Source organism: Syngnathoides biaculeatus, chromosome 2 (genome assembly GCF_019802595.1).
Source record: "Syngnathoides biaculeatus isolate LvHL_M chromosome 2, ASM1980259v1, whole genome shotgun sequence".
NCBI classification, from domain to species: Eukaryota; Metazoa; Chordata; class Actinopteri; order Syngnathiformes; family Syngnathidae; genus Syngnathoides; species Syngnathoides biaculeatus.
Genome location: NC_084641.1, coordinates 2,844,153 through 2,855,334, shown reverse-complemented (window position 1 = coordinate 2,855,334; position 11,182 = coordinate 2,844,153). Strand labels below are relative to the sequence as shown.

Here is an 11,182-nt window from a genome sequence, read left to right as displayed (position 1 = left end):
TGCATGTGGGCAACCTTGTTATGTTGTTCTGTACTTCAGCGGCAGGAAGGAAGGGTGGAGGAAGTGAGGCATAATACAGTAGGTATCTTTGGAATGCTGTGCTTTTCATTCCTTCACCATTTTTCATTCATCATCAGGCCTGCTTGGCCGTGTAACTTTTCAAGCATGCAGGTTCATGAACACATAACGTTTTTGTTAACATCTTTGCAGATATTTTTTTTTTCTTTAATGTGAATGACAACACAGAACCAGGAGAAAATTCCCACTACGGTTTTTATTGCTCTTACCGCCTGAGATTACAAACAAGGCACTGTTGTATTTAACTCTGTCGTAATATCACCACAGACCAGTAGGAGGCGCCATGGTCGCAAAGGGCATCCAGCCTGCCCAAAATTACGTAAAAGAAGAAAATACTAAGCTAACTGCTCGATAATTTCGCGTCATTTTTTTTTTTTTATTACGGTGAGTAAGAACAACAGTTCGGGGAAGAAAAATCACTCTTAGTGCACCAGTGTGGCTGCAGTTACCTTGAAAAAGTAATTCAGTTACTTTACTGATTCCTTGATCTTAAAAGGAACTTACTTATTTCAAATGTTAAGAGGTACACGTAAGTTAACCATGTGCAAAAAATATGATTATAAATTATAAATATTTTGACTTTCTTTGTAGTTAGTTGTTATGTGAATTTTAGTTATGGAGAGTTAAGAATATAATGTGTTTGCATCTGTTTGAGTAGTCACAACTCAATTAAAGGCTGAAAAATGATCTCTACGAATGATATCTATGCAGTATGACAGATAAAGTGTCTTGGTTATGGATAGGTTTCCAAGACGTCACCACAGTCCTTAGACCAATCGGAAGAATTAATGATAGAAAAAAACTTCACGCTTCTCTTATCATCTGTGTTCTCTGACCTCTATGACACACAAGATGGCGGAATTGTAAACCTATCCATTGACTTGCCTTATGTTCCCGAACACTGTAGTTTGTTAATGATAAATATCTGTTGACTGTGCATAAACAGTGTATTTTAAGATAAAAATGATAAGAGCCGTTTGTTGTGAAAAAAGTACCTGTAATCTGACTAGTATAAAAAGTAACACAGATTACCTGATATCACCAGACCACATTTTTTGAGTGATGTGTTACAAAGCTTTATTGGCATCACTTTTCTGAGATACACTAATCTCAGAAAAGCGGCTCTCAGAAAACTTTATTTGATTGAACGGGCATTTTTTTTTTAAAATGAAACGCAGTGCAACAAAGTATTAATGAAAGTAAAACAAAAACAAATATTATTAACAGAAAATTGTTTTCCAAGTAGCAAGAAAAAAAAGTGAACTGAATTGGAACTGCCAATTTGGTCATTTGATAATAGCGTTTGTGTATATTAAACCTCAAAACAGGTTTGCACATTTTCCACACAGTCCTGAGGAAGAATGATGCGCTCTTCCGTGAGATGGCAGAAGGTGCCATAAACCTGTCGCTCCACTTGTTGCCATTCATACAGCAAAGTCAACTGCGGCTTTGTGTTCAATTGAACAGGCCCAGATTTGTGTTTTGGTGAATTCACTGGGAAGAGAGGATCATTATTCACTTTTCATACTTATGGTGCCAATTTTTTTGATCAGGCGGTGTCCAATGAGATATTTGTAATGTGTTGGTGATGTGTTCGGTAACACTTTTATAATTAGCTGGGCTTGGCTCACAGTGATCCCGTGACCCTAATGAAAATAAATGGAGGGTTCGTGGTTCAGAAAATATTCAAATTAAATAGAAAATAACGTTTGAATATTGGGTTAACTTCAGCTGTATTATTTCCAGAGAACATTTTTAAAATAAGTGAATTCTTTTTTTTTCAAAACCCTTTTACTTTGTTTTGTTTTTTTATATGCGCTGCCAATGAATGTTTCAGCCCATCTGTTCGTTTTACTCTTGAGCCCGAAACTGTTTGTCCACCACTGGTCGAAATTACAAGCAACATGTGGCACCTCCACCGAGGAGACTCTTGACATTTCCGACGGTTCTTGAACGCAGCAGTAGCAGCAAAGGTTTCTCAGAGGCCTTCATCCTGCCCCTTCCTTCTCCTCCTCCCCCTCATCTCCTCCTCCCACGCACACGCACGCACGCGCGTTGCAGCAGGCAGGCGTCACCGGCTTTGTGAATGAGCGTGCGCGTGTGCGAGTTTTGAGAGCGGCGCTCCGCAGTCGCTCAGTCGCAGCTCAGCGAGCGAGCGAGCAAGTGCGAGCAAATGGGATTTGTCACAGGAGCCCGAGCGTTCCACATCTTCACCTGCGTGCTCGTCCACGGCATCCTCGTCACGCTGCAAAGCAAAGAAGGTGAGTGTCACGTACCTTCTTCCGAGTCGGGAGAACGCGCGCCACGAGGAGTTCGTCCAAGAAACTTTCCAGGGTCGGCGCAGCTCTGATATCGAAGGCTACTTAGTTCGAACACTTGAGTTGTCCGTATTAATGATACACTATCGATATTGACCCGTCTTTTCCTTGCTTAGAAATGAACAATATCGCTTGTTTTACAAGTTTTTCAAATATTGTGCTGTGAAAGACAGATTCATTAATTGGACGGAGATTAGAATTTACAGATGATTTTTTTCCTATTGGCACAAAATCTGGCACATTTTTTTTCGTGTGCGTGTGCGTGTGTGTGTGTGCGTGTGTGTGTGTGTGCCAGTCGTGGCCCCCTCACAGCCCATAAAATCCCTGCTTAACCTCAATTGAATTTATTAGGAATGTTCCGTCCCACTTATTTTGAAACCAATACTCTACCAGTATGACTTTTCAATGTTGGATACTCACTGATACAGATACCGAGTACTGATACCACTGCTCCTTATAGGTACCTAAAAACACAATGACCAAAAATTGTGAATAGAGAGCTTTGTTTCATTGTGACGGACACCATAATTGGCCTCAAAGTGTACCAAGTGCTTATAAGTACTGTTAATATTTTACTTCTAACTTCAAATGCAATTTTCTGCTGTTTGTTATTCTCCAAGTGTGATGTACGGCTGCCACTTAACAGTACACATGGTCCTTCCAGTGCTATACAAAAGAATCACTCACCGAATTAAACGGATACAGTTTACAATACTGTATTTTAAGCATGAATTCGGATGTATTAGATTGAAGCTTGTGGAGTTGTGTACATCTGTTTAAAAACTAACACTTAACTTTCACAGTGCTTTTCAAATACGGTAATAGAACAATTTTAGTTTTTCTCTTCCATTTATATCCAACAATGATGAAATGCCAGGTCGATTGCGTAATCATATGAGGCGTTTATACTTTTATATACAGTGGGTTTTTACTGTGATAGAAAGCCTTAATTATGTACCACGTGGGCCGCAATGAAAAGGAGATTTCACTTGTAGAAATGTCCGACTGACTGTGCGCGTGTCCACACTCAGAGGTGCTGTTGGACATGAAGGCCACGGGAGGCGAGCTGGGCTGGTTGACATGGCCTCTGGAGCAGGGAGACAAGCCCGGGGTGAGTATCGGCCTCGCTTTGGCGCAGCACCCACACGCTTTACACACTTGGAATTTGTGCAGGAAGGCCCCAGCCTCGCTCGTGTGAAGTATTTGACCGTTTGACTTGTGCGGCGTGCTTGTGAAGGTTCTGGGCCTTTGTGTCAAACGTGCCACGGACGCGCTTGAAGTTGCCCGCCGAGCACGTCTGGGCTCCGCCGAAGTGGAGGCAGACAGAATAGTGGCTCGCCTTGGACTGGGAATGCTTGTGGCTTCTTGTGGTTTCGAGGCTTGGGCTGCGCAATTGTATGTTAGCGAGCAATTAACTTTTAAGGTCTGCCTCCTTTTCAGAGGCAAGGGGGCTCTTTAATGGTCACGGATAACTCAAACTATCTCAGAGACAAATGAAAATAGCCTTTATCGTTTTCATACAAATACTGTGCTTATTATACAGGAGGTGTGTTTGTCGAGTTCCATAGTGCGGTTTCAGAGTAATGGAGTGCTCCAGTTCACTGTAAATGGGCTGGTTTTACGTGCTGATGACTCAGATGTGTGGTCCTTCCACTTTAAATGCTACTTTTCTTTCACTTTGTATACCAGGGGTGGTCACGCACATTTTATACACGCAGCTATTTTATGTGTATGAAAACTGCGTACCTAGCCTGCCTTAAAAAGCCCCCGTGGGGCCAGTTGTTCCTTGAGAGCCAAGGCTGTGTTCAAACATGTTGTGGCTTTTCCAGAAATATTTGCGGCAACTTTTAGTATACAGTACAAGCTGTGTCGGAAAACTAACGTGGAAGCTTGCGCTGCTTTCTCACGCTGCGTTGGTTCGGCACACGACTCGTGTTTGAGAGAACTGAATGAACACTGGACCTAGTTTTTTGTTCCGCAGTGACGTTAATTGCTGCTCTTGAAGGAAATGAAATCCAGGTTTAGACTGTAGTGATTGAACCCTTGTATGTGGTCCACTGTCAATCTACTATACTAAAGCATACAAATTGAATCCATCCCTCAAATGTAGTGTTTCTATTAGGGATAGGTGTAATAATCATTGAGGTGCTGTCAAAAGAATCTTTGGAAAGTTCACATCTGCTGTGGAAACATGTCCAGGCGGCGTTACTCTGCTTAAAGGAGAGACTATTTTTTTTTCAACAATTTTCAAGCCATTCCCAAGTGTCTTAATAACGTGTTTGTGACATGCATTTGTCAAAATACCTCAAGGATCAAGAATGTTAGTCACTCTCTGGTCTCTGCGAAAAACTCAACCACCATCATAAAATGCACCATGATAAAACACATTAACCAAAGTACAGTACATGATTAAACTGGGTTATGTAATTTCCATTTCTCGTCTCCAAAACATAAAAACATAACACACGTTCAGAGTAGCCCATTGGTAAGTAACTCAGAGCAAGTACAATATATTAATTACAAGGGTAAGAAAACAAAGTACACAATAATGCACTCAGTGCGTTTGGCATTTTTTTTGTTGAGGTTTAAACGGGACATATTTTGCCAAACCAAACTTTTTCTGGCATTTGGGATGTAATCTTGACTCAATGGTGTCTCGGTAAACACGTGAAGTGAATTCAAACGGTCCAGGCATTCTGAGTTCCAGACATTTCTCTGCCGAGGGTCCTGCAATCACCTCTTTGGAATTTCTCGAGCTTATCACTTGCGAAGATCTTCTTCTTCCATTTGCACTCCCGAGCCAGCGGTGTCAAGATAATAAACACGTCACCAAACAAGTGGGTCTTTTCCACGGAAGCAGCCAAACATATGAAAGGGGGCGGTCTTCGCCAAATATGGACAAATCAGATTTCAAACTGGGTCAAACAGAAGTAATTGTCAGAGGGGCCTTTTCTGGACACTCGTATGACAAAATCAAGGTTAAAATAAAATTGACGATTTTATACACAGTACTAAGTCCATGTTAGAGTGTCACTCAATGGTGGTCTGGAGATCTCAGTAGCCAAAATACGGGAGGGACCTTTAAAGGTGATGTTAGTGGATCTTAACGCTAACTGGGATATAAAGGTTGTTCCACACTGAGCAGCTTTTTGTTGTTATATTAAGTCCAAACACAGTCCGTTGAGGCAAATCTCACAGTCACCTCTGGTACCTGAGCGAGGGTCGCGACCTCTATGAGTGTTTTTGTATGGTGCCTTAAATCTGTTCTGCGGCCCTTGGCCACCTGGGGCCACTCTAAGACGAACATACTGTATTTTGTTGGAGGCTCAGCCCCTTTTCCGATTTCGGATTGTTAGTTGTTCTTCACAGAGGACAAAGAACATTAGGTTTTACACCAATGTGATCAGCCTGAATGGTATCGTCTGATAATTAGCATTTTATGATGATGGTGTAAAGCCAAAAGAATATATCCCTGGTAGTAACATTATATGACCTTTCTATTGTTAGCCTGTGTGCCTTTGCCTTGTTTTTCAGTGGGAGGTGGTCCAACGGACCCTGAATGGCTCTCAGTTTTACACCTACTCTGTTTGCAATGTCGGCGAACGCGAGCAAGACAACTGGCTGCGCACCACCTTCATCCAGCGGCGACCTACAGCCTCGCGGGTCTTTGTGGAGCTCCAGTTCATCGTTCGGGACTGCAACTCTTTTGACGGCGCCTCGATGACCTGCAAGGAAACCTTCAACCTCTTCACTTCCGAGTCGGACGTCGACGTGGGCACCACCTTCCGCAAGGGCCAGTTCAAGAAAGTGGCCACGATCGCTCCCGACGAGATCACCAGCAAGAATGAGCTGCGCATCAACACCGAGACTCGGGTGGTGGAGAACCTCTCTCGGAAAGGCTTCTACTTGGCTTTTCAAGACATTGGCGCCTGTGTGGCTCTTCTTTCGGTCAGGGTTTACTACAAAACCTGCCCCGCCACAGTGATGAGCCTGGCATCTTTCCCGGAAACTGTGGCTGGTGGTGAGAACCAGGCTCTGAGGCAAGTGAACGGGGTATGCGTGGATAACGCCGTCAGCGAGGAGCCGCCTCGCGTGTACTGCACCGTGGATGGAGAATGGGTGTTGCCAGTCAAGCACTGCCAGTGCAAAGCGGGCTATGAAAAAGACCAAGACGTGTGTCAAGGTAAGCGCTTGATTGAACCCTCCAAATGTTGTCGTTCCCATGTGAATGTCTCGTCACACTGACCATTTGGCTTGACTGTTTGTTTGAGTTCCTGTCGCGTCGTTTGCTGCGTATGTTTGTCATGGGCGTTATTATCATCGCTCAGAGGAATTCTCCCCTTGGCTAACGTGGCTCCTCTGCAATGGAAGGAATGCTTACATGTCTCAGCTTCACCCCTGACCGTGATTCTGGGAAGCACAACCTAGACAAGGAGGATGTGAGTGCTTTTTACCCTCTGCGGTAAATTTGAGAAACAAATACAAATTGTACGGAGGGTGCAACTGTCTTTTAAGTTTTTGGTTGAAAGTATGAACCATAGTCTTAGTTTGAAAATATGAAACTGTCTAGAAACCGTACTTGTCCAGCAATGCAATGAGCCGGCATTTTGGCTAACACGAAGGAACAACGAGCTACATTCCCGGAGGTAAAACTAATGGAAACAAACGAGTCCACGAGGGGGCGACGCTGTCCTTTACGTCACTTCCTGCTTCTTTTCGAAAACAAATCCCTGAGAGGATTTTCATGGCGGGAGTTACAAAAAGCTGTGTACGTCAAAATCATGTTTTGTGGTGAAAAAACACATGGGACCATATAGGCTGTGGGAGTTTCATTAATAATATACCAAAAACCATCCGTTTGACGACACTTGACCTTTAACCTTTGCTTTAAGTCAGGGGTGTCAAACTCATTTTTCTCCCGGGCCACATTGTTGTTCTGGTTTCCCTCGGAGGGCCGTTGTGACTGTGGAACAAACATATTTAATCATCTCATCATATTTACAGAACCGAATTATGAACTTGTTTTGGAATCAGAAATCAAGGGTAATGTGGTTTTCAACTGTTCACGTTTAGTAACAGAAAAATGCTTGTAATATCTCAACTTTATCATTTACGATATATGACAATTTGAAATTTTGGTACAGTTTTTTTACAAAAATCATGGAAATTAGCACTCTAGATCTGGCTTCACAGGCCACATAAAATCATGTAGTGGGCCAGAGCTGGCCCCCGGGCCTTGAGTTTGACACCTTTGCTTTAATTCCTGATTTGAAACTTTAACCTTTGCTTCATACTTGAAACTGTGACTTTTATTTTCAAACCCCAATTTGAAAACCCAATATTGTCTTCCAGCCATGACTTTTAATGCCAAAAATCCCATTTTGGAACTTTAATCCTTTCCTGAAACGCCAACTCTTCAAACCTGTCCCTGTCCTGAATCCAAGCATTTCTTCCAATCCTTAATTTGGAATCTTTAGCCCATGCTCGAATCTAACTTTGTCTTCAAACTCTGATTTGAAACTGCAACACTGTCCTGAAAGTCCACTTCGAAACCCAAACATTTTCCACTTCAAAGCCTAATTTGAAACCACAACTTTGTCTTGAAAAACTCATTTGAAACCCTAAACCAGACTAAAATCCCTTATTTATTGCTTGTCTCTCCACTGTCATTATCACGACTTCACTTGTTACCTCCTTCATGGAGATGATGTCGTTGCTCATGTGTTTATGTACAACTTTCCCTTCTCAGCATATTCCGATCACATTTTATCAAGAGTCCATACATTGATGACATCATCATTGCAAAATCTCCCTTGTCAGAAATGGGAAATCCCAAGAAAGTTGGATGTGATTGTGTAAATTCCATTGAATGTGAGCAGACACCACCTGTTCACGTCTATCTTGATGATGATATTGTTGTACAGCTGTTCTTATTGGGTTTCATAAATGGTGCGGTGTGGGCCGCAACTGACCATCATTTGAATAATCGATTAATCCGTCAATTATTTCTTTCCATTCATCAACGTTGTCTTAAAAAGCCTTTTTTTTTTTTTAACTCCCATCCCTTTATTTTAAAAGAGAACATTTTAAATTGACAGTACAGAAAACTCACAAACATAAATGTGTTATGATTCATTTACTGCTTCGGTGCACAACATCAGTCTGAAAATTGGCACTATTGTTGATCATTGATTTCCAAAGTAAAACCAGATGTTTGTAAATGTCTCATGTTAATTGAACACAAAAGATAATCAGATTGGTTTCGTGACGGACTAAAGAAATCTGAGAATATTTCCAGTTGAGATGGCTGAAATGTTTCGGTTTGGACAGTTTAAGATTCGATCAATCGACGATCAAAATAGTTGCTTTTGTGTATACCCCGCTAATAAAGTACTAAATTAGATACCCTTGTTAATGTTAACTTAACCTGTTGCTGTTCCCAAGCGCTGGATGCTGCACTGTGATACGCTACAATCTCCATTCCACTGCAGCAGACATTCTCTTGTTGACCACAGTCAGAGCACCGATTCTGATTCATTTGCAAATTCAGTTGAAAATACAAATCCCGAATCATAACTTTGGCAATTGAGTGTAATTGAATGAAAGCACACTGCACAACGACCTTTGATGGGCATTGATCTGTTTTTGCCGCGGATAAAAGCCCAATTAGCAAAATCAACTTGTAAATCAAGGTACTAGTGTGCTATTAGCCACAACAGGATAATTTGTTGCGATCAAATTCTACCCCTCAGATTTATTGTAAAAAGTTTTTTTTTTTTTTTTTCCCCAGTTAGTGCAAGTGGAAATGCAGATAAGTGTTCAAGTTTCTAGGCCACAGCTTTAAGGTGTGTTGTGCCACTTGCATGCTCAGACAGGCCTGTTCAGATGACTAAACACCTCATGACTTCCATCAGTCCAAATTGCTCTTTTTGTGGAACACGCCAATGTAAAGACACACACACACATGCAAGCACGCGTATGCGCACATGGACAAATGCACTCTGGATTAGGCTTGTAAATCCCGCATGCCTGTAATAGATTTGCATTTAGTTTCCCCTTTCGACGGCATAAAAGTGGTGACGTTTACTGTCAGTCCATCAACTTTAGGCTGGCCAGAGAAGTGCCAGGTCAGATGATGTGGGCGACAGAGGCGGGTGGGAATGAGGACAAAACCTCTTAAAAGTGACAGAGAGCTTGTATTTAGAGGAGGCCTGTGATTTTAAAACAGAGACTGGAATGTAAAGGTAGGAGAACAATGAGGCGCTCTGTTTCCCGCTCACCTCCCCAGTGCATTCCTGATCCGTTTGCTGAAGAGCAGCCTCCTTCCCAGGCATGCTGGTAGTGCTTGGTGGAGGTGGAGGTGGTGGTGGTAGAGTGGGGGTCAAGACCTCTCATAATAATGACTAAACACTGCAAATCCAAGATGAAGTCAAATGGGAGCTCAGAGACGCATAAAGGAAGTAAGAGATGAAGGTGGAAGCGTCTGCTTTTGCTCTCCATCTGCTCCGCAAACATTTGAAGACGGCTCATGCTCGCGTTTGCTCAAAGGGAAATCTTCGACGGTGCGATGACGGACTCCCCCCATGTGACTGCACAGAATTTTATCACATTCATAAAGTGTAACTCACGTCCGCCAACCAAATTGTTTGGAATGAAAACACGCGGCTCATTTTGGCTCTTACAATGCGTGACCGTCAAGCTGACGATAAATCAAACAATGACGAAATGTTTAGTAGTGCTTTCACTCATATTTACCCTTTCTACTTGGTAGCTCGCTTTTACTGCTGCAATTAATAATACAGTTACAAATATGGTTTTAATTTAAAGTATTGACGTAACGACGACAAAGTCTGCTCATGAATGGCAACATCTCTTCATTTGAACGCCTCTGAGGAGCAACAAAGTTTTCAGTCTGTGAAGTTAAATGATAACGTTGCGGTGTGGAGTTTGAACTGCTGTCATGTAGCATAGCGCACATTTTTCTTTTTCTGTGGTTTTTATTCGCTAAAAAAGAGCAGCCTCCACCAGAAAGGTAGTTAAGTAAAGAAGAATTTCTAAGTCAAGTTAAGTGCAGCGAGAAAAGTTCCAAGCGCTTTTGTTGTTTTGCCGCAGTTAACTTCTTTTTCAACTTTGGTAACAGCGTAATGTGTTCAATTGTCTGTAGAGTTTCTGAAGGTTTCGACCCCGAACATACAATTTCCTTTGCTATGATTTCCTTATTGGAATAATTGTTTAAATTGAAAGGCTGGATTGTTTTCGACCATGCTTACAACTGACTGCAGTTACTCTAATGGTTGTATTTTGCCTGTGGATTAAAAACTTCTGGTATCAAAATATCTCTTGATGTGAATACTAGGTCTGGATAATCATTTGAATTGTGCATCATGCACAAATGTAAGTAATATGATAACTTTTGCTGCCAGTTGGTCCTCTGCAAATTCACTTCAACTTTTCCCATTAGCGTATTCATTATCAGTAAAGTGCTGGCGTAACTTACACTTGACCTGACTTTTTTTTTTTTTTCTAGATAGGAACTGTGGTCCCGACAATTTTTGCTTTGACTTGCCAACACTCAGGTGAGCGCTGCATGATGCCAGATGGCTCACCTCAATGTACTTTACATTGTGCAGCAGTTTGGAAAATAGTGAACGATTCCTCAAAAAAGAAGCTTCATACAGTTTATTGCCATAGCCGCTTGTAGTATTTGTCAAACAAAATTTAAAACAAAGAGAATTACACAGTGCATATTCAAAACTTGTTCACAACTTTACCTTAAAGGCTACTAA

At 41.9% G+C, this 11,182-nt stretch overlaps 1 protein-coding gene across 1 annotated transcript in view; it reads left to right on the top strand.

Moving 5' to 3' along the window:
- The first annotated feature begins 2,042 nt into the window (after positions 1-2,042).
- epha2b (eph receptor A2 b) overlaps positions 2,043-11,182 on the top strand; it is a 34,612-nt gene continuing 25,472 nt past the window's right edge. Inside the window, exons 1-3 of the mRNA XM_061813095.1 lie at positions 2,043-2,339; positions 3,428-3,507; positions 5,931-6,579. Of these exons, the coding sequence (XP_061669079.1) occupies positions 2,252-2,339; positions 3,428-3,507; positions 5,931-6,579 (817 nt within the window). The 5' untranslated portion in view covers positions 2,043-2,251. The remainder of the gene's footprint in view (positions 2,340-3,427; positions 3,508-5,930; positions 6,580-11,182) is intronic.